We start from the raw sequence: 24,966 nt of genomic DNA on the forward strand, positions 1-24,966 counted from the left end.
CAATGATGACAAAAAGTTTAATGTGTTTTCGCTAGGGAAGTTAAACGAGTGGTGTTTACGTTAGCTCAGTTAATTCAACATTCCCATATGAGGTATACAGGGTTTCATTATTTGTTAATCTCACCAAAATTCTACTAATTTGAAGGTGTGTGATATAATTCCTGAAACTCAACCAACGCATCATCATTCGTTAAAACAATTTTTAATCCTAATGATGTTGCGTAATCATTTTTTAAACTATTTGTTACCAACAGTGGATTGTTTAATCCATAAATAGAAGTAACAGTGGTGCTGGCTACTCCAGGAAGACAGTGTCGTTATGTAATTTTATTAGTGAAATAATTTTCATGTTTACATCAGCGGAGATTTTTCCAACGTAACCACGTGGGAGTCAAAGAGTTACGCTGTTCGCCAATCGGTTACACGCTATTTCCACAGTCCACATTGCATTACTGACATAAAAGCCAAACTATAGAATAGCATCATTCATTAACTTATTTCATAAATTTTCTTTCCGTTACCGCAAATTTAGCAAGAGTATGATAAAAATTGAAAGCAATGTGTTGGAATAAACAAAAACTCCTCTAAACATTACAATAAAGGTCAGTTATTTATTTAAACTCTTTTTATAACCTAAATGAACACTGTCGAAACACAATCCAGCTTTAATTTAAACTTAATTAAGTATAATTAAAGTGAAATTAAACCAAAAATATACATTTTTCTGGATAGAAACTGAAATAACTTTAAAATAAACTAATTAAATAAGATTAAAACTACCCAAGCCGTTGGTAAAGCCAAATGTTTTCTATTTCACTCTTAAATTAATTTTAATTATCTTTACAGTACGTTAAGGCGCAAAATTCTTAATTTTAGGGTAAAATAAGAATCAAAAACTCCACAAAAAATGCAATTATGGTTAATTTTTTATTAAAACTCATTTCATAACCTAAATGGACAATGCCGAAACAGAATCCTACGTTAATTTCATCTTAAAGGGATAGAATAAATCTTTTGACTACTAATGAAAAGCTTTCATTTTTTTAAATCAGATTACGTTTTCAAAAATATATAGATATTGATAGTTTTAATAACTTAACTATTTTTAATTAATTTTTAAATGTATTAGTTTTCGGCGCCGCTCCGATCACTGCCCACTCTACAGTCGTTTGCGAATACATGAGCCAAAAAAGTAAATTACTCTCGCGAGGTGCAGTAGATTTACTCCTAAAAGTACTTTTCATACTATTCTGCATTTTCGCCAAATTAATATACCTTATTTCGATACGGATGCTTTGAAAGTTATAAAGGAAGGTAAATAGTTTCACTGTAATTTTGGTGTTCAAAGTAATAGTTTTACAGTGTTTAATTACAATTAAAAATATGTTAAAACTTAGATTAGGGCCATTAGGCTAAAATAAAGCCATACCATTATTATACATGGAAGCTAAGCCTTTGCCAAATAGCGCAAAAATGTGGTGTTTTGGACATTACCTGTAATAATTTTGACAAATCTCTATCATCCTTACTCTACAACGTAACCAAGAGTTAAGAGAACAAAGGATAATAAACATGAAAAATCAGAATTATGTTTACAAAGGTCTTCTCAATTATGCGCCGCTTCCCCAGTGATAGTGAATGTGAAAAGCTACTATACAGTGGTCTAGAGCTCCCTTCATTTTCCTATTTCCAAACAACCAAAGAATCAAGAGACATTTGCAACGTCAGAGTGTGAAAAACAAGTTGGGCGGTATTTCGCGGCTAGTTTGAATTTCAAAATATCTAACGTACTTTTCTTAATTTTAAACGTTTTAATTCGATTTTTTTTGGCACATTTTTTTACCTCAAACCACCCTCATCTTGTACTAGTCGGAAAACATTGAACCTATCCCTTTAAAGCGGGCGCGACGTGGCCGATTAACTCCAGTGCAACTTGAAAGATTAATTCTCTATAGAGAGTATAGAGGTGCAATGACTATGAAAAACAATATTCCCTAATGGAAATGCACTAATGTGATAGCATAAGTAACATAATAATATGTTACTTTTGGTGATACTTAAAAAGTACAAATAAACATGTCTAGTCTAGTGAATGATCTAGTCTACCTTTTCAAATAAAAAATTTACTATAAAAATAATGTCTCATATTTTTTTGGAAAGTTTTCATGGGTGAATTGTTGCTAATGGAAGAGTGACACGGAAATGTTAGAAACTTCAGTGCTAGGTGTAGGTGAGGCTCTGAAAGTACCGGAGTAATTTTCATATCTGAAAAATATTTTAGATTGAGAGAGATGAGTGGATTAAGTCTTGGAAAACATTTTACATAATAAGAGGTGAGAGGAGGTTCAATAAAACTACGAGAAAAAATGAGTAGTGAGAGGAGTGAAAAAATTTTAATTTTATCTTAATTGAGATGAGAGGAGGTTTATTAAAACTACGAGATAAAATGAGCAGTGAGAGGAGTGAAAAGTTACTATGAGGTTTTGTTTGGGAAAGGAGCTAGGTTTACTGGAAAGGCCTACTATGGAAAACCAGTTGGAGTGAGCTGCTCGGTCCCTGCTAAAAAAATTTGAGGAGTGGGAGTGGGAGAGGCTGGGGGTTCGCCCATGTCTGCTTGGTTTGGACCAAGGCCGAAAAAACAAACGATGTGTGTGAGGTTTATCAATTGGCTGAAGTTTCAGATATTGCATTTTTTTTAGTTATTTTTATCCATTTAATCCTTAATCAATATTAAATTCAATCAACTGATTTTACTGTTAATCGATTTATTCTCTCTAAATTAATTGAAAAAATTACATATCTATGCTTTTTCAAGAACAATTACATTTTCCGAAAACATTTTATCGTGAAATTAATTATTTTGAAGGGATTTCGTGTAAGCCCCTTGACGGACATAGTTTTAATTGTTGCTGGCTTGACAAATTTTCAAGTTTGCATCAAAAAATAAACTTAAATCGGTAAGTTGCTAAGAAGACTGATGTTAAAAAAAGGTTTGGCATCCAATATTACATATTTACATTTTCCTTTCGAATTATGTCAAAGTTCGCTTGTTCTTTTTAGACAGAGTGTTTCAAATATTCAATACTGAGCTCTCAACACATACTCCCTTCAAAATAATTAATTTCATGATAAAATGTTTTCGAAAATGTAATTGTTCTTGAAAAAGCGTAGATATGTAATTTTTTCAATTAATTTAGAGGGAATAGATCAATTAACAGTAAAATCAGTTGATTGAATTTAATATTGATTAAGGATTAAATGGATAAAAATAACTAAAAAAATTGCAATATCTGAACTTCAGCCAATTGATAAACCTCACACATATCGTTTATTTCTTCGACCTTGGTCCAAACCAAGACGTTTTTTTATAATTTTACTATGAAATTAAAAATCCACTAATATATTTTACTATGGAACTAAAAACCCACTAATATATTTTACTATGGAACTAAAAACCCACTAATATATTTTACTATGAAATTAAAAACTCACTAATATAGTTTACTATGGAACTAAAAACCCACTAATATATTTTACTATGAAATTAAAAACCCCACCAATATCATTATTTTAATTTTAAAAACTCACTAATGTCATTCATAATGAAATTAAAAAACCACTTATATAATTCAATATGAAATTAAAAAAACCACTTATATAATTCATTATGAAATTAAAAAAAACGCACTTATATAATTTACTTTGAAATTTAAAAAAAGACCTTTTATATCATTATTTCTCATTAAATAAAAAAAGTCACACTAAAATCATTAATTGTCATGAAGTAAACAAAAAAACTAATATCATCATGTCGAAATTTAAAAAAATCCACTAATATAAAAGCCTGACTCTGTCCTCGATGTTTTTATCTCGAAACTGGATACCCTCCACCTTCACGTTGATACATTGGACTCCAAAGTCATGGCTCTGGAGAAAGACAATGCCTTTGTCGAAAAGAAGAATGCTGAACTACGGTCAGCCCTCCAGAGACCTCCACCGACCTTTATTTCTGAAACTGGACTACCCATGGTTCGCCTTGCCTCTCGGCTATCACTGGGCATTCTTGCACCAAGGGCCCCATGGATTAAACGACCGACAGCTCCTACGGGTGTAACGTTTGCCCCTAAGGAACCCAATATTCGACGAGTCGTCTTGACCAATCCCTACTGTCAGCGGAACTAAAGGACATCCTTGGAGAAGAATCCCAGATTAAGACGGGTCACTGTATATGACTTAAATCCAAGAGTCCACCAGCTTCCCACTCTTCGTTCTATGTGACCTGTACAGACCCTATGGAGTTCGATAAACTTAGTGACCCTGCGGCATGGCCAGAAGACTGTATCATGACACCCTTAAATGGCGTTCCGCGTAAGGAACACAAACATAGCTTGGAGTTTACTTCAACGGAATCTCTCAACGACGAGCAATGACAGACTTAAGCATTGTCTACCAAAACGTGTGTGGTTTACGCACAAAGTCTGATATATTTTTGAACAATGTTATTTCCCAAGATGTCGATGTGATTTGCATAACAGAAACTTGGCTTAACCATGAACATTTCACTTATAACTATTTTCCAGACAATTATGATGTTTACAGAGGTGATCGACCGGATCACGAATTTAAAAACGTTCGGGGTGGTGGTGCCCTTATTGCCATTAAAAAGTCCTATTTTAGCACTAGGCATCATGATCTGGAGGGCGTTTCTGAGTGTGTTTTCATTCAGGTCAACAAAAGCTCAGATGAGGTTCTTTTGATTGGCGCTGTATACTTCCCACCTGCCTCAAACGATGAGCGCTATTTTGAATAAAAATTACGCCTTATGAAGGAACTGCCATTGCAGGACACTAATTTGATACTCCTCGGCGATTTTAATCTCCCTCTAATTGATTGGGAAATTAATGGCACTATTGGTTGCACCTCCCTGACCGCTAAAAAAGCTAGTCATATCTGTGACCTATGTTATTTTTATAATCTACGCCAATTTAACGCATTACGAACACAAGTGGCAATATACTTGACCTTTGCTTAGCAAATATCAATAATTTTGATATTACCCCACTCGATGAACCTCTTGTTAATATAGACGAATTCCATCCCCCTTTTGTGGTTACTTACCCTGTTACATTGAGACATCATATAAATGGGGCGGATCATTCATTTAAGTACCAGCTAGGCAATTATGCTCTCCTATATTGTCGTTTACGTGATTCGGATTGGTCCCGTATAACGGATTCCTGTGATGTTAATCTTTGTGCTAATACTGTGACTGCCTACATTCAAGGCGCGATGGAGGCGGCCATTCCAAGACGATTTGCGAGAAATTGCTCTGTTTACCCTAATTGGTACTCTCCTGAATTGCGCTTCGCCATTAAACGTAAAAAATATTATTTTAAAAAATACAAACGTACCAACGTCTTACAAGATTTCATTTGCTTTAAACAGCAAAGGGCGCTTGTCCGTAAATACACGAAACGTGATAAATTATCAGACGGTGATAGGGTTTGCCATGATGCTTTGAGCCATCCTAGGAAATTCTGGAGTTTTGTCAATGGCAATATTAAGGGTAGATCTCACACCATCTCTTTCAAAATTAACAAGGAAGTGCTCTCTGATGCCGAGGAACTTGCTTCCCATTTCGGGGATCACTTCACTCGAATTTTCACTGACGGAACTACATCTATTGGATCCTACGGCATTCGGAGCTCTGACATACCTCACCACCAGCTCTCTGACTTGCATATAACGCAACAGGATATTACTAAGGCAATACTGAAACTTCCCAATAAGCTTTCTACGGGTTTGGACAAAATTCCAGCTCTTGTTATCAAAGATTGCGATGATGACCTACTTCTCGCTCTAGAGCATATTTTAAATCTATTGATTAGAAGTGGAGTATTTCCCACAATATGGTAGACGGCACTGCTTGTACCAATATTTAAATCTCGTGCTGCATGCGATATTAAGAACTATCGTCCAATCTCACTACTATGCACATTCCCCACCGCTCACTTGTAACAGACCTCGGCGTAATTTTTGATAGAGCTCTACTCTTTCGGGAGCACATTTCTCACACAGTGAATCATTGTCGTCGAACTCTAGGAGTGGCGTTAAAAATCTGCAGACCATTAAGGTCAATGAAACATTTTAGATTAATCTACCTTAATCTATTCAGGTCAAAAGCACTATATGGCTGTCTAGCCTGGAGCGGGTGCAGTCTATACCTCAGGAAACGGATACATACAGCGAAAATTCGCTTATTACGCTGTTTTTCTTACGTCATATGGATTAAACCATACAGCACTTGATGGAACTAATTGACGTCAAGTTTTTGAATAAAGTACAGACTGTTAAAGAAGTCTTTGCGCGTTGCGTTTTTCGCACATATTTTACAAAAACTATTCAAGCTAGCGCTCTGGAATAAAGTGCGTTATAAACGTTTTGCATTCCTCTTTCATATTTTACCTGTTCCACAGTTGTCCTTTGCATACTTAAACCGGAAACCGGAAATGTCAAAATTATCAACTTTGAAAATATTGGATTCTCGAGGATATAAATGCGATTTTCGGATTCCTTGGGGTCGATTCATATTTGAAAAGTTTTCACCAAATTCAATTCGGATGAATAGGTCACGAGTAATCAGCCTTTATTCAAAATCTGGCAACTTCGATTTAAATGGCGATAATTCATAATAGAGTATCGAATCTTTGTCGTAATAATGCTTGTTATATGTTATGGCACCTTATGCGCATATATATGATTGGTCTTGTGGCGCAATACTTTGAAACAAATCAGACGTTCATTAAAGGGATGGTGAAGTGGAAAATAAAGTAATTTTTTATTGATTTTTCCATAAGACAGTGAAAAATCCAAGAAATAACACCGAACGATTTTTAAACTACGATTAGTTTGAAATTTCATGAATAATTTTAAATAAGGACATCCGACCAATCGCGTCGCGCCCTGCCTTTTTATGAACAATTTTCTCTTGGCACGCTGCGTGTTGAATAAATTTATCGCGAGACTTGAAAAAATTTGCGCGATGTGACAATTGTGGCGCGAGACATGGAGTGTGCCACGAGAATTTTGTTAACAAAAAGGCACGGCGTTACGCGATTGGTCGGAGTTCCTTTTTTGAAATTATTCTTAAAATCTTAACCTAATTTGAATATTAAAATCAATGGGAGGTATTTCCTGAATTTTTCATTATGCATACTGGTCTCAGGATTAGTAGAAGAATCAATAAAAAATCACTTTATTTTCCACTTCCCCTCCCTTTAAGAGAAAACCTGCGTCTTTTGAAGGACAGAAGCGATTTGAAAATATTGTTATTTGGGCCATGATATCATAATATTTAGAACTCATATTAATTACGTTTAGATCTTCAGCCCGATTCATTGCAGCCCAGTGAAAAACTCATTCATGATGGCATATGCGCTTCACGAGATCCCTTCAAATAGACATATTCGACTATTCCATATAAGAAACAACTTCAGAGGAGATGGCTTCTATGCTAGGAAGGTTCGCTACGCGATTGAGCTTCTCTAAACGGAGCCTGAGGTTGGGCTATAGCCTCCCGCGTTTACTGCAAATGTGAGACCAGGGATAGATTTAATTTGAGAAGAGGGAATAGAGAATAGAGTAATCTAGGAGCGCGTCAAATTCCACGGAAAGGAAGGGTATGAAAGAAGAGGCGTGTCAAAGCAACAAAGGTTAAAAGGAATAACGTATTTTTCGCCGATCCCGTCAACAACGTCAGCAAAACGTAGTTTAAGTGAGCAATCAGAAAATTTAAACTTTTCATCACTCGTTAGAGGGAGGGCTCTATACTGGGCTATGAGTCGGACTGAGTTAAACACTAACCGTTCTCCAATCCTACTTCTAAATTTAAACTTTCTATGTTGAGGCTTAATAATAAAGCCGACCGCAACCAAAGCATGGGCAAAGGCGTATTTCACAACTGACGTTCAAAGTTACCGATGGAAAAGCCTAAAAATTAAATTAAAAAAATGAATGCCGGTAAGAATGATTACAACTGAAAATTACAGCTAACAGCTAAAACGAACCCGAACGGTAAACACTTGAAGTTGGTCTCTCTGTGCTGCTGGTCTGCTTCTCCTTTCGTTTATTTTCTATGGTAAAAATACTAACTTTGGGAGGTATTGGGATATTAGGCCATTTTGTGTTTTAAGACTTTTATTGTGTAGGAAAGAAAATTATCCTTTTTAAAGAAATTTTGGATAACCATTAATATCATTATTAATAACTAGTTAAAAGTTGAAAAATATTTATAAAATTTGGAGGAAAATTTTCAAATAACAAGACTTCCTTCGAGTTTCAAATTGAAGAATGCTCGTGTGCTTTATTGAACTATTTTATACAAGCAAGACAGTCACCTTCAGCTTGAATTGTTGCTTGATATTTTATTGGACATACCCTAGCCCTTAAAGGGAGGATAAAGAGGAGAATAAAGTTATTTTTTATCGATTCTTCTTCTAATTATAAGACCATTCTGCATAGTGAAACATCCAGGAAATATCTCCGAATGATTTTGAAATTCCAATTAGGTTCAGATTTTATGGATAATTTGAAATAATCAAAATAATGACCTCCGACCCATCGCGTAACGCCCTGCCTTCCTGTTGACAAAATTCTCGTGGCACGCTCCATGCCGAATGAAATTTATCACGAGATTTAATAAAATATGCTCGCGAGTGACTATCGTGGCTCGAGATATAGAGCGTGCAAAGGAAATTTTGTTAACAGGAAGGCAGGACGTTAAGCTATTAGTGAGTGGTGCTTAGTTCAAATTATCTTTAAAATATGAACCTAAGTTGAATTTTAAAATCATTCGGAGACTGTATTTCCTGAATGTTTCACTATGCAGACTGGTATTATAATAAGAAAAATCGATCAAAAAAGCACTTTATTTTCCTCTTCATCCTTCCTTTAACGGCTAGGGGATGTCCAATAAAGTATCAAGCAACAATTGAAACTGAAAGTGACTGTCTTTTTTGTTAAAAAAAGTTAAATAAAGCACACGAATATTCTTAAATTTGAAACTCAAAGGAAGTCCTGTTATTTAACAATTTTCGTCCCAATTTTATAAGTAAATTTCAACTTTTAACTAAATATTAAAAATTATCCAAAGTTTCGTTAAACAGGGTCGTTTTCTTTCCTACACAATAAAAGTGTTAAACACAAAATGGCCTAATATCCCAATACCTCCCAAAGCTAGTAATTTTGCCATAGAAAATAAACGAAAGGAGTTGCAGACCAGTAGCGCAGAGAGACCAACTTCAAGTGTTTAAGCCCTGTTTTCATCAAAGCTAGAAGCGAGAAAAATTCACGCTAGAGCGAGAAGAGTTTGCTAGAACTTTGTCTGGCTTCTAGCAAAGGTGTTTTCATTGCCGCGGGAACCCCTCGCTAGACGCTAGAAAACGCAAAACTAGAGCGAGAAAATGACGCTAGCTCCGATCTGTCAGAGACAGATATTTTCTAGCGTCCCGCTTAGCGAGAAGCGAGATGTAGCGGTCACGTGATATGGAACCACGTATCAGAAAGCAGTGGGGTTAAATTCCTTTTGAGAGAAAGGCGGCAGTTTCAACGGGTCAACATTTCAAGAAATAAAAAGAATGAATTTGCTAAAAGGGAGCAAATTATTAACAGTATTAGAATTAGGGATGGGCTGTGGAACCGCAAATTAAAAGAATATAGAAATAGGGAAATTAATGAAACATTGTGGGAAGAAGTAGCCACAGAAAACAACATGACAAGTAAGTTGAACAGTTTCGTAGTATCCTTCTAGCTTCCTGCGTTGCCATATGGGATCAGGGTGGGAAATAAGGATTTTTTTAAACTGGATATTAGGCCAGCGACCCCCCTGGTCTGGAATAAATAAACTGGTCCATGACCATTGACCAGGGCGTGTCGTCTGCTAAACTAAAGAAGTGGATAATTAAAATAGTTAAGATATTGTCTGGATTCTGGCTACCCTTGAATTTTATTAGTGGTCAAGTGGACCACTGACCCCCCTCCGATTTAATTTTTAAACTGGTCCAGGCAATTTTTAAACTGGTAATTTGCCCTGTGCCACCGCCTTATTTCCCACGCTGTATGGGATGAACCCACCACCGTTTCTTCGAATATCGAGTTGATTTAATAGCCGAGTTTTTTAAATAGAGCCAATTTAAAATGAATTTTTTCCTTAAAAGCAGCTCTCTTCTACTGACCGCCATTTTAATGCAATAATTCTTTGGACAGATGACGCCACTTTCTCGCTTCGATGAAAACACCCCAGGGGGATACCACGCGCGAGAAAGCTTCTAGCATTTCTTGCGCGGGATTTGAAACTCGCGGAAACAACCCGCTCCAAGCTTCTCGCTTAGCGAGAAGTGATTTTCTAGCTTTGATGAAAACGAGGCTTTACCGTTCGGGTTCGTTTTAGCTGTTATCTGTTATTTTCAGTTGTGATGTTGTGATCATTGTTACCGGCATTAAATTTTTATTCATTTAATTGTTAGGCTTTTCCATCGGCAGCTTTGAACGTCAGTTGTGAAATACGCCTTTGCCCATGCTTTGGTTGCGGTCGGCTTTATTATTAAGCCTCAACAGAGATAGATTTAATTTTAGAGGTAGGAATAGAGAACGGTTAGCGTTTAATTCTGTCCGACTCATAGCCCAGTATAGAGCCCTCCTTCCAACACGTAATAGAAAGTTTAAAATTTCAGATTGGCTCATTTAAACTAGGTTTTTATGACGTTGCTTACTGGGACGGCGAAAAATAAGTAATTCCTTTTTACCTTTGTCGCTATGACCAGCCTCTTCTTTCATATCCCACCGTCCCGAGGAAGGGGTCCGGGACTTTGACGCGCGTCTAGATTACTCTGTTCCGTATTTCTGCTTCTAAAATAAAAATCTTTCAATGGCCTCACATTTGCGCTAAACGCGGGAGGCTTTGGGCAACCCCAGGCTCCGTTTAGCGAAGCTCAATCGCGTAGCGAACGTTCCTAGCAAAGAAGCATCTCCTGTTTTTCTCCTCTGAAGTTGTTTCTTATTTGGAATAGTCGAATATGTCTATTTGAAGGGATCTCGTGAAGCGCATATGCCATCATGAATGAGATTTTCACTAGGCTGCAATGAATCGGGCTGAAGATCTAAACGTAATTAATATGAGTTCTAAATATTATGATATCATGGCCCAAATAACAATATTTTCAAATCGCTTCTGTCCTTCAAAAGACGCAGGTTTTCTCTTAAAGGGAGGGGAAGTGGAAAATAAAGTGATTTTTTATTGATTCTTCTACTAATCCTGAGACCAGTATGCATAATGAAAAATTCAGGAAATACCTCCCATTGATTTTAATATTCAAATTAGGTTAAGATTTTAAGAATAATTTCAAAAAAGGAACTCCGACCAATCGCGTAACGCCGTGCCTTTTTGTTAACAAAATTCTCGTGGCACACTCCATGTCTCGCGCCACAATGGTCACATCGCGCAAATTTTTTCAAGTCTCGCGAATAAATTTATTCAACACGCAGCGTGCCAAGAGAAAATTGTTCATAAAAAGGCAGGGCGCGACGCGATTGGTCGGATGTCCTTATTTAAAATTATTCATGAAATTTCAAACTAATCGTCGTTTAAAAATCGTTCGGTGTTATTTCTTGGATGTTTCACCGTCTTATGGTGAAATCAATAAAAAATTACTTCATTTTCCACTTCACCATCCCTTTAATGAACGTCTGATTTGTTTCAAAGTATTGCGCCACAAGACCAATCATATATATACGCATAAGGTGCCATAACATCTAACAAGCATTATTACGACAAAGATTCGATACTCTATTATGAATTATCGCCATTTAAATCGAAGTTGCCAGATTTTGAATAAAGGCTGATTACTCGTGACCTATTCATCCGAATTGAATTTGGTGAAAACTTTTCAAATATGAATCGACCCCAAGGAATCCGAAAATCACATTTATATCCTCGAGAATCCAATATTTTCAAAGTTGATAATTTTGACAATTCCGGTTTCCGGTATAAGTATGCAAAGGACAACTGTGGAACAGGTAAAATATGAAAGAGGAATGCAAAAGGTTTATAACGCACTTTAATCCAGAGCGCTAGCTCTAATAGTTTTTGAAATATAGTAAAGTATGTGCGAAATACGCAACGCGCAAAGACTTCTTTAACAGTCTGTACTCCACGGTAGCATTTCCCTTCCTAATTTGTTAGGTAAATTAAACTTTTTAGTTCTTTCTGTTGTAAGACGAATGACCACTTTCTATGTACCTTTAAAACGTTTAAATCCAATTTACCGCATGCAAGAAAATTATAACCGGCATTGTACAGAATTCGATCTTCTTTGTGTAAATATAAAACAAATTTGTTAAACTTCCAAATACCTTAGATCTAAGTAGTAAGTTAAAAAACACTTAATTATATTATATAATCTGATTACCTCACCATTTCCTGAAACAAAAATTTCCACTGTGTACAATCTCATGAACCATGTAATTAGTTTTTATTGTGCTCATTAAACAAACTTTTCATTCATAACGAAATAAACAAGATGGCCCAAGGGCTGGGCCTTAATAGTAGCCACATCGTTACCCCACCAATATCATTATTTTAATTTTAAAAAAACCCACTTATGTCATGCATTATGAAACTAAAAAAACCACATGTCATTTATTATGAAATTAAAAAAACGCACTTATATAATTTATTATGAAATTTAAAAAAAACACATTTTATATCATTATTTCTCATTAAATAAGAAAGTCACACTAATATCATTATTTGTCATGAAGTAAACATAAAACTAATATCATCGTGGCGAAATTTAAAAAAGCCACTAATATCATTATAACGAAATAAACAAGATGGCCCAAGGGCTGGGCCTTACTAGTAGCCACATCGTTATCTACTAAATTTCCACATAAAAAAAGAAAAGCAATATAAAGACCAAAAGACACAAATTCAGAAGTATCCGACCCCACAAATAAATAGGGCCCTCCTTCATTCAAGTCAAGCCCTCATGGTACAGTGGTTTGAGTGTATTACAGCTGTGCGAGCGACCCGGGTTCGAACCCCGGCTGCGACCACGTAAAATTTTAATTAAAATAATATCTCTAACCGAGCTCAGTTCTACCTATTGGTGGACTGATATACTATCGAGTTCTTTTTAAGCTAAAAACTAACGATAAAGAAAGCGAAAACTCCAGCCACAATTACCACAACTACTTCGGCTCGGGTCAAACTAAGATCCTCATCGTATACTACAATGTGGCTAAAAAACCCCTAAGTTCATTATTTGTTATGAAATTAAAATAAATAACTAATATCATTATTTGTTATGAAATTAAAATAACCAACTAATATAATTATTTATTATGAAAATTGAAAAAAAACCCACATCATTATTTATAATGAAGATTAAGAAATAACCCACTAATGTCATTATTTATCATGATACTTAAAAAATAAAAATATCATTATGACATTTAATAAAAAGAAACCCTCATATCATTATTTATTATCAAAGTTAATAAAAAACACTAATGTTATTATAACTAGTTTAGTAGTAAATACAAATTCTTTGACAACCTTAATACCTTCGTTTAGTTTAATATACACTAGACCTATTTTTTAGTAGAAACTAGGGCTCGGACTCCGTTATACATTATCCGAAATTATAGATATTGAGATGTATATATTATTAATAGATATAGCGGAACGAATAATGATAATGATTACGTTATTTACAAAGAATAACGTATGTATATACAAGGCCTTGTTGGAAATTCATTTGACATTGTTTGTATACAACATTAGCGCTAGCTATTTATCTTCGCCCATAATATTGGCAAGCGAAAAGGATAACGTATTTGTTCATATTGGCTCTTGTCCATAACCATTGATGCAAGCTTTATTTCTAAAAGTGGTCTCTCTTGGACAATGTATAGCAACGTTGCCGTTACTAACGTATATCTATAAGACGTTAATATTTAATTCCGTGACTAAATAGTATCTGGCTTTGTTTAATATTCAAAAGTATGCTTCAGGATGAAATTAGTCGTTACAGCTCTTTCCAACGAAACCATTGTTTAACTACGAAGGTGTCATCATTTTACGATTTTCATTACTCTTAGCTTGATTCCCTGGTGGTTTAATGTTAAACGACACCAAGATAAATGAAATGATGTTTTTGTAGGGTATCAAAAATGATTTGAACGAGACAGCCTCTCAATAACATTTTAAACCTTCAGTCTTAGAACTTGTCAACTCGAGAGATCAAAAGAGTGTCAACGGATGTCTGTATAACGAACTTTACAAACGCGGCGGGTAGTAACTCCGCTTTGAGAAAGCGACTAACATTTAAACACACTTAGGTTTACTGGTAGATATCGGTGGCACATCAACATAATGTAAATCAGCCTGATGTCAATACAATAAACAACCCAACGCACTGATCACGTTTTTCCGAATACAATTTTATTTACAAAAGACATCTAAATCTGACGTCCACCACGATTTGAGGCTCATAACGGCGGAAATGGTTTCCGGTTTCAGTGACCCGCGCTTTGGTGAGACTAGGTTTGCACCCTTGGAAAAAGTCCTTTCCGCAGGAACAGACGAACCTTGAATAGCCAAATAGTCTCTTGCCATTTTGCCAACATTTGGGTATTTCTGCTCATTAATCTGAAAACAAAGTGCAATTACAAAGTTTAGTGTCACATATAAAAGCTGTGTAGTACCGACGTAACGTCTTCCGCCATACTCGTAATCCTTGTCTATATATTCCTGGACATTTCGTCCAGACATTCCGTACCTAATATTTGTTCACTTGGAATTAGGTCGCTTAATATATATGGTCTCTTATGTTTTGTCCCAACGCTTATACACTCATTAGATCATTCGCCCATGAATTACCAGTTTGAAGGCAGGAAACTAAACCTAATCTAACGTGGAATTGAACAAAAAAGATAAACCGGACTAGAAGGCTGACAGTAGGGCCTGGCCGAGCTTGACGGTTAGACACGCTGAAGGTTCTTCATGATAAGTAAGTTTCGCAACCGCTAATGTAAATAGACTGTATGTACGCCGCTATATACCCATTCTCTATGGATGTGTTACATATAACGCCCAGAGATAAAGAGGTCTATATAATATTTGTTGTTGTAACAGAAACGTACCTTCCACCATTCTAAAACGTCTGTGTTCGGCGGGGCCAATTTATCCTTCAAATATAAAAGAATTTCTGATCCCTTGGCCTGTTTTCTGGGACGCTTGGGGTATATGGCAAGCATTTGGTTTGTTAGCTCTGCACTGCAACTTCCGGATGAATAGGTTGGATAAGCCGAATGATTCGTGTTAATCTCATAATATTTATTAAAAACGTCTAGAGCGGCGGATTTGATGTTCTTTACTGTTGTTTTGTCATAATTTTCCTTGAAAAAATCCAATTTCAGAGTTGGATCCACAACTAATAAAACATAATTTCTATTGGTTATGGTGACGTATTTTGTTATGCCTGCAATTCAGCTTTGGTATTAAATAGATAGGCCGAGTCGACGAATAGGCCTTAATCGATGAAGTGCAATATTATGCATTACAGTCGTTACTACGTTGTGGCTCTGATATAATTACTTGGCGAATTAAGATGTTAAACAAACGCATATTAAACAAACGCATAAATCTTGCCTATAGCCATCCACTGGGCTTCTACATTCGACTCTTCCGCGTATGCTTCCAGTTTGTTTCTGGCAAGGCAACATGCTTCTTTTAGAGGACCCACTGCTGTGTCGATGACGATCTTAAGTTTATTCTGTAACCAGTGATATACAGGCATAACAATGGAAACGGTTGGATATTTAGAAACCGAGACGCGTCGAGTCGCTAATTCGAAATCCTTAAATATAGAATCGGATTATTCGCTCACACCGTAATAATGAATATACGTACAGGGTATTTTTGAAAGCTATGGACGAAATATAAAGCGCCCCATCGGGTTGTTAGGAGTCATTGGAAGTGGTATACTTAAAATAATGCAAATGATCTACATTGTGAAAGAAGTTTTGTGACTCTGACCAAATAGTTTTCAAATTTATTCGTAAGTTCATAATCGAGAGATAGGAAAAAGTGTATTTTTAACAAGAAGGAAAAACTCAATCACCTGATTAGAAGGGTGCAACCACTAAGATCTTATGACAAGCTTAAACTAGTACAGTTCAAGTACTTCTGGCAAAAGGCGGGCATAAACTTTATTTCCAATGGATACGCTTACATGTTGAACATAATCTTTACTAAACGAAACAAAATTTATCATAATTTAAGACCATAACAGTTGTACACGTCTAAACAGATTTATGCGCTTTTGCCGTTTAAACAAATCCTTTTTCTCTTATATTTCGGTTATAAGTTTATGCATAAAATTGAAATAAGTTCGGTCAAAGGCACAACCCTACTTGCAAACTTTCGTGGGCTCATAACAACTCGCGTATAACGTTTAGCTACAAGTTTGCTGGGCCATTTTTTACTCACTTTGACCCAAAGAACCGCGCCCCTTTCAGAAACACCCGGTAAATGTAAATATGGATAAACGACTTGCTTTCAGGATATTCAAGAACTCTTTAATTAATTCCCATTCTGCGTCGGTTAAATTATATTTTTGCAAGTCCTTTTCACTCCTCATAAGTGATTGTATTGACTATAATTAAAAAACATGCCCGTCCCCAATGTTCATGATAGAACACAAACGTACAATAGCATTCACTTACCTGCTTCAATATCAGCGCTCTGCTAAGCATGTCATAAGTTGAGTTCCAGCGATGTTTGACGTCTAAGACCAGATTTAGGTCATCTATCCCAAACGTTTTGTTGAGCTGGTGCAGTTTCTCCTCCTTCAGAACAGATAAACGAATTTGTACAACAACCGATCTAATCTGAAAGAACCGTAATGTGACACATAATTATAGTGCAAAATACTCCATAGATGTCAGTAAATAGGTTGCGTAAATGTGTCATTGAATGATTGGCCAATGTAAATATTTTCGAAGTCGTCAGTGTTACGTTCAACTATCATGCTAAGTTCGTCCACCCACAATTTTTATGAAACACACACATGGGAACACTAACAACTATGCAAGTGTCACCTACTGCCTACCCCTTAACAGTCATCCTCAATAATTAATGTTGTACGTTGGCCACAGCTTTTCCTATAGACACGTCTTCTGGTGAATTAACGAAATCGTCCTCGTCGCTACCATATTTCTCCTCTGTTTGGTATTTAGGATTTGATTTAAGCTGGTCTAGAATTACTTTAACCCCCAAATTTAAGACATGCGCAAAGCAACGAATCCGACATTGCGTAGTGTAACGATAACCAAGAACAGCACATCTTTCTTCGAGTTCTCTTGAAAAGGTATCGTTGTTGGACGCATTATCCATAGTTAGGGCAAATACCTGAAATACGCAGTGTTTGTGCCTGCTCCAGGGAATATTATTAAGATAGTTTGATTAGGCTTACATTCTTAATGTTACGGTCTTTAATTAGATCCAGGAAAACGTCGCATATGTTAACCCCCGTGTGTCGTCCGGAGACATGAATAAATCCAAGCGTGATAGACCTCATAACCCAATGTGTTTCAATCCAGTGAGCCGTAACTCCCATAAAAGCTACGCGGTTAGTTGACGTCCAAAGGTCCATCGTAAATGCCACTTGTCCATCCATGGTCTTCAGAAATCGTGAAATGTGAATAGATAACACATTTACCGGGAATACTAGACAGACGTAATTACCTCACATAGTTTCTTAATAATCGGTAGCTGTTCTTCATACGCTTGTATTATATAGGTTCTAACTGTTTTGGCACTCAACATTACGCTATTAGACACTACAGAACTATTAGGGTCAATGGAGCCTACGAAGTTTCGGAAACTTAAAGCCTCTACTTCGTCAAATGGTATATCTTTTAACACAATCCAACGAATAAGCTTGTTTCTGGCATTATCTATAGCAGATGAATATACCTATAATCAGAAGGGGATAATAGAAGAAGGATGACACTCTGTATCTTCTTAATGCTTCAGTTATATAACATGATTCTTCCCAGGCTAATCTTTTTGTCTGCTTTCCTGTTCATCAAACTTCGGTGGGGTGTATTCTATAACATTTTGGTACGAAATACTTAGCAATAAACCCAGAAACCTCGTCTAGACGTGGGACAAAAATTCAAAAGCGCGCCTTTTCATATATTTAAGCGCTAATAGAGTAAATACGAGTAAACTATTTATGGCGTATCGTTTTTCGTACCTTGCTCCAAATGTTCTGATGTTGAGAACTGAGAAAAATCATGTTACAATTATTTCGAATGTTGTTTATTTAATAAGAACTGCTACTTCATGGAGTAAATTTTTATAAGTTTATTTAAAGTTTAAAATTTTACTCCATGAAGTAGCAGTTCTTATAAAATAAACAACATTCGAAATATTAAAATACCATGGATTAGAAATTCAATATCTACGATGTTACAATTACATTGATTTGGGGTACACTTCTCTTGAAGCGAAGTATTAATTATATACTTCTGCTACAATACATTAAGAACCAACCGCAATTTGATTAACGAGGCTTTTTTGTACAATACTGACAACGTGAATGTAAACGTAGCGTAAAATCTTTCAAGTTTGGTGCCAAAAAAAACAAAAAAACAATCACGCGTGCTTTTCTATTAAAATAGCCACATTAAACGTAACTACTACATGTTTTTCGATCTTCAAACTTAACGAAATTACAGTGCGAAAAGGTTAGGACGGGTTTGGGGCACTACATGTTTTCGAACACTTTTGTCGGTCAAGAGAGGGATTACGAGTAATGAATTCAAAATCGACATACCTTTGACCTTTCGTAATCTTCCACGTGTTCGGGATGTTTTCTTTCCACATGGTACCTCAAATTTCCCGTGGCAATACTGCCATTTCGGCCTTCTGAATACGAAACACTAAATGCGTAAACGTATGTTTGACACCGTTCATATTTTTAAACATGTAATACGCAGTACATTTGGTCAAGGACGCCTATATTACACTTGTATTTGACTGTATTCTGATAAAAATTAATGACTTGTCAACCAAAGCCACTAAATCAAGTACGGTTCGACAGGGACAACTATTCACACTTATTTTTACTGTATTTTGTATCTTAGAAAACATGTCAACCAAAGAAACTAAACCAAGTACGTTCGGACATTGACATATATTAACATTTGTATTTTACTGAATTCTGGGGAACTTTGAAAACACCAAAGCCAAAAACTGAAAACGCTTGGACAGGGACACCTAATCCCACATGTATTTAATTTGCACTTTATAGCTGTCCCACACGGAAACTTACTTGGAACAATATTTACATTTCGCGACACGTTTAGTTTTCGTCCCGACTGTTTCACTTAATACAACAAAATGATGCCAAACACCACTGCGGGTACGCGGAAGATACGATGAATTTATATGATCCTGAGATACCGGAATCTCCGAGATGATTGCAATGAAGAATGAAACGAAAATGGATCGCAACTAAGTTATGAAATAATTAACGGGTAACCAAAACGTAGGATAAAAAACATGAAAACTTTAACCTGTCAATGAGGTCAGATATTACGTCGAAATATAACGTTTTGTTGATATATAACACCAAATAGTTGAAAAAAATTCTTGCGAGCATAAAAAGATGTGTAATAAGAAGCAATGTTTTTTATGGATAATAAGTATATAACGAAATTATTTTCTTTTATCTATAAAAAACGCTATATACGAATGAACACCGATTTTTTTTTGTTGATATGCCTTGTTAATACTTTGTTGGTTGATATCAAGTCTAACGTTGCGATCACTAAACTGATAACGTATTTTGATTATTACTGTTTATAACAGTAAATTGAATAAATATATACTTCTTTCGGGTGTTTATAGTGATTTGTATATAAACAACATTAACGTCTACATAAATTGCTCTCATTAATGCCTAAAGTATTATGTATAATGACATGATAGTCAACATTATTCAAAGGGCTAATATTACAGAAACTCCGAGCCCTAGTAGAAACGTTCCAATCGCTCACCCCAATAGCGAAAGTGAAGCCCGGAGTAAAAAGCGTTGCAGAAATTTAAATGAGATGTGTAAAATATGGTTGGTTAATTTTGTGCAGAGTTGCAAAAGATTGTTTTTTTTTGGCGGGAAAACTGCCCCATTATTGAGATATCAAGCTTAGGGGCAATCGTTCCTTGGCTTGTTATAAAGAAAATCGTCAGTTTCTTTGTTTACAGGGATATTGTTGTAGCCGAACAACGTTCACCTCTTCGAAACAGGGCGGCTTCCTTGGCAGTAAGCTCAACAATGAAGATGTGAAATACAAAAACATTAGGCTATATACACTGAATATAATGAACTTAAATGAAAGTGAAAGTCCGCGAGTTACGGAGCGTATGAGTCCCGCCAGGCTTTTTTTCGTGCTTGCCACGTGCCCAGGATTTTCGTGACGTATTCTTTGGACCGTTCCGTAGTGGTCAGACCTAGCACCTCGGCCAAAGAGTGGTCAAAATATTTTAACGCAACTCTAGCATGCCCGGATCTTGGCCAGTAGCGTGATATTCAACTAGAACATGACGTAAGTCCTCAGAAGACTTGTCACGAAGGCGGCATATGAAGGAGACAGGAGAGGTCCCCGAACGAGAAATGGCGATAAAAGCTAGTAGAACCATAGTTATATTCCCTAGCGGCTCTTGCCGAGTAGCCGGACTCCAGTAGGCCTGGAGGGAAAGGAAGACAACGCTTTCTTATTGTCCGAATTTTTACACTCTCAGTTATTTTTGGAAAAGAGTTTTTTGAGAAAAGTGCATAGACACTAGGTTAAGTGAAGGTAGGTGGTCGGCCCCTTCCCTCAAAAAGTCATCCTTTTCGTTGCCGAAGAATTGCAATAGAGGCGTATTGCTTTGGAAAACCGTGAAAAGTGACCCCCAGACTGTATTAAAAGCTTTAGCGCCGAAATTGACCTGTACTCCTGTAGCAAAAAGGAAAGGGCTAGGTAGGTGGAAGTGCTCTCTGAATTCCGAAGTATATTCACAAAGAAACTTGGCACACTATAAAGACGGGCGAGGGGTGTCATCCCCAGTCCGGTTAGCAACGAGAAGACGGACGAAATAGACAGGCAGGGTTGCCACGGGTCAGGGAAAACCAGGAAGATCAGCCGAAAAGGTCAAGAAAAAGTCAGGGAATTTTAAAGTTTTAGCAAAATCAGGGAATTTGATTTTAGTGGCTAAAATTTCTGGTTATAAGTCTTTGTTGAAAGAGTAATGAAAGTTTCTCCTCATCATCTCTTCAATGGCCATGCACTGTATTTAAAACTACCCGCTCATACTTTTTCGTCACCGACCCCCGTTCATCTATTTAACCTATACCTCTCCGCTAGTAGTGATAAAACTGCGCTTGACACTATCGCGTTTGTGCGCGACGTTTTACAATTGATTGATCCTGAGTACACCGTTGTCATTGCTGGTGATTTTAACTGTTGCCTTCACCCCGATTTTTACCGTAACAACTGTAAGGAAAATCGTTTCGCTTTAAGCGGAGCCCTGCGCGCTCTTGTGCAGGATTTTAACCTATCTGACGCGTATACTACGCTACACCATACGACGCCAAGTTACAAGTGGCGCGCGCGTAATCATGGCAAACTCATTTCGGCTCGACTTGATCGTGTCTATATTCGTGCTCCCCTGGAACTCAAAGCCGTCCGTCATGTTCCGAGTTTTTTCGCGGATCATGATGCCGTTGTTTGTGATTTTTTTAAACCGATATTTATACCGCGTACCCCTCCCTTCTGGAGGCTTCCTTTTAATGCCTTAAGTAAAATATCTTTTGTCGACGCTATGCGTGGCCATCTCCAGTCTCTGATCTAAGTCAAACCGCCGCGGCTGCCCGTGGTGCCGTGGTGGTTCAATGTCGTCAAGCCGGAGATAAAGCGCTTTAGCGTTCTTTTTTGGCACCATAAGAAGGTTTAAGGTAACCAGGAACTTTTACGATTGGAATCTTTAGTGGCCACCTCGGATCCCGACTCCTTGGAGAGACGGGTTCATGTTGAAAGCCTCAACGAATTTTTGATGCAGCAATCCGCCTCATCGTTGTTGCATGCCCGTGAATTCCACTTCCGATCTGTCGATACTCCCTCGCGAGACTTCTATCGCATGGAGAAACGAGCCGCTTCGGCTACCGTGATGTCGGGCCTTTATGATCCCTCTGGCATTTTGTTGGAGGATCCCGACTATACGTGATACCGTCCTCCGGTTTTATGGTAACCTTTATTCCCCTCCGGCCACAAATTTTGACCCCCAGACATTCTCTGAATTAACTGCGGGCATTCCCGTTTTACCCCCTGAGAAGGCTGATCTTTTTAAGGCAGATTTATATTTACCCGAGGTCACCGTTGCTCTTAAGCGTTTGTCACGCGGGAAAGCCAGCGGTCGTGATGGCTTCCCCGTAGAATTTTATATGACAGTTTGGCCGCTGTTGTGAGAGATCCTACTTTCGGTCTTCCGCGAAATTCATCAACATCCTACTTACTGGGGTCGCTTCACTGATTCGGTAGTTTCCCTGCTCCCCAAGGCCGGGAACCTGCTGGATCTCGCGAACTGGCGCCCGGTGTCGCTTACTAATGGCGATTATAAAATCTTTGCTAGAGTTTTAGCTTCCCGCTTAAACGAGGTCGTCGGTGAACTTGTTCACGAGAACCAAACTTACTCGATCCCTGGCAGGACGATCTATGATACCCTGACCATCCTTCGCGATGCCATTGCCCTAGCCAACGCGGGCGATGAGCCTCTCGCTCTTGTCAGCGTTGACTTTCGCAAGGCTTTCGATATGGTTGGTCATGGGTATCTGTTTACCCTCCTGTCACGTTATGGGTTCCCTCCGGAATTTTTACAGCAAATGAGAGTCTTATATTGTGATTCTCACTTCCGTGTCAAAGTTAATAATACTCTTACCAGTACTATCCCATTTGCTGGCGGCATTCGGCAAGGGTGCCCACTATCCGGTTTACTTTTTGTTCTATGCATGGAACCCCTTCTCACCCTAATCCGCAGTAATATCCCTCGTTCACACGTCCCTCCACATTTCTCCGTAGTTACAGCTGCCTTCGCTGATGACCTTACGTCATTACTCCGTAATGAACAGGATTTTACAATCCTTGATCGTTGCCTCGCCTTATACTCTCGTGTTTCGGGGGCTATTATTAATTATGACAAGTCGTTTATTCTCTGGTGCGGGGCCTGGTGTAAAAAACCCCCCACCCTACATTTACCGATTCCATCCCGGACTGATGGTGGCAAATTTCTAGGGGTTTACCTGGGGAATTCCGACAACTTCCTAAACCATAATTGGCCTGACCTTTCAGCCCGTCTGGCGGGTGTGTTAGGAAGATGGCAACGGTATCGCCATTTATGTTCCCTCACTGGTAGGGTTTTGCTGGCTAACCAACTCGCGGCCTCCGTTTTGTGGCATCGCCTCAAGGTGCTTAATCCCCCCACTACCGTTATCACGGCTTGGCAATCTAGTATTGTTAATTTTATATGGTCAGCAATCCACTGGGTCGCTTTACCCTCTCCGTTGTCACGGCGGGCTTGGTCTCGTACATATTCAAAGCAAAATTGACGCGTTCCGATCACTTTCATTACACCGATTATTGGTCCTACACCAAAATCCAATATCTCACGCACTTTTCCGGCACTTCTTTCCACAGATTCCCCTTTTGTCGCATTGCCTACTTGATACCTCTCACACTAGCAATCGCATTCCTTTTTACGCGCCCGCCCTTAACTCCTGGTGTAGGACAAACCCTAAAATCTCCCCGTTACTATCCTCTAAAGTGGCCTTTCTGGGGATTCCGATTATTTCTTCCCCGTTTATCACCAACGTCACCGGTCAACGCCTCGCCCCAGATTTGTTTGGTTATCTCGCGAGCATTCAGGTGCGCGTTCTGGGGGACCTTTCGGATGACCTGGGACGGTGGCGCCCACAAGGTGCTCTGCTCTCTGGTCGCCCCCCCGTCTCGCGTGATCATCACTTGTATCCGCCAGGTAATCAGTTCGTGTATTCACTCATTCCCAGCCATTTTTAATGCTAGAGGCCTCAATCCCACTGCTCAGTTTACCCCTGATGGTGGTTTGAGCCTGTATTCAACGTATCGTTTTGGTAATTCTAAGCGAAAGCTTATGATTACCAATTCCGTTACGACCTCGGCGCTCTACACATTAGTTGTCTCAAACCGCTTCTCTCCCACGCAACTAGTCAGTCCCCCGGATACCACCCTCATTCCGTCTCTTCAATGGTGGAATGGTCGTCTACTTTCTCCATTGAACAGTCGGGCCGAACTCTGTGTCCGTTGGCGCGCCCTTCATGGCTCTCTCCCGCATCCCACGCGTCTCTCCCACATTGTCCTTTCCATGGACAACAGGGTTTGCCCGTTCTATCCTGCGCCGGGCTCATTTCTCCATATGTATTATTTTTGCCCTTATCTTACATCCGTTTTGAAACTTATAAATGACCGCCTTTTCCGATGGAAAGACCACCGCCATCCACCAGAACATTTTTGGTCTTTGGTCGCTTCCCCAGGGAAAGATCATACCATTTGCAATTTCGCGTTTGTTATTACCCTGGTTGTTTTAACTGAGATTTATGCCGATATCTCTCAAATCGCGTTGTCGGCCTATCCCTTCACTCACTACGTCAACCGAGCCATTTCCCAAATTATTAACCGGATTGCTGCCCGTTTTAGGGCGGAACGATCACGTGTTGCGTCCGCCACTGGCTTAGACCGCTTTAATTTACGTTGGGGTTTTGAACATGAACCACAATGGTTTTGACCCCTTAATCACCAGTTTTTATTCTCTAGTAACCCTGGTTATCA

The 24,966-nt window shown here is 38.0% G+C and overlaps 1 protein-coding gene across 1 annotated transcript; it reads right to left on the reverse strand.

Moving 5' to 3' along the window:
- Positions 1–14,428: 14,428 nt before the first annotated feature.
- Positions 14,429–15,956, reverse strand: LOC149663529 (uncharacterized). Its single transcript, XM_089842103.1, has 2 exons — positions 15,202–15,956; positions 14,429–14,707 (listed from the first exon to the last, which is right to left on the reverse strand). The coding sequence occupies exons 1-2, from the start codon at positions 15,313–15,315 to the stop codon at positions 14,501–14,503; spliced, it is 321 nt and encodes a 106-aa protein (XP_089698229.1). The 5' UTR covers positions 15,316–15,956; the 3' UTR covers positions 14,429–14,500.
- Positions 15,957–24,966: the final 9,010 nt, after the last annotated feature.

The sequence above is a fragment of the Phalangium opilio genome, unplaced genomic scaffold (genome assembly GCF_054372755.1).
Source record: "Phalangium opilio isolate 3A_F unplaced genomic scaffold, DU_Popi_V2 ptg000061l_1, whole genome shotgun sequence".
Lineage (NCBI taxonomy): Eukaryota > Metazoa > Arthropoda > Arachnida > Opiliones > Phalangiidae > Phalangium > Phalangium opilio.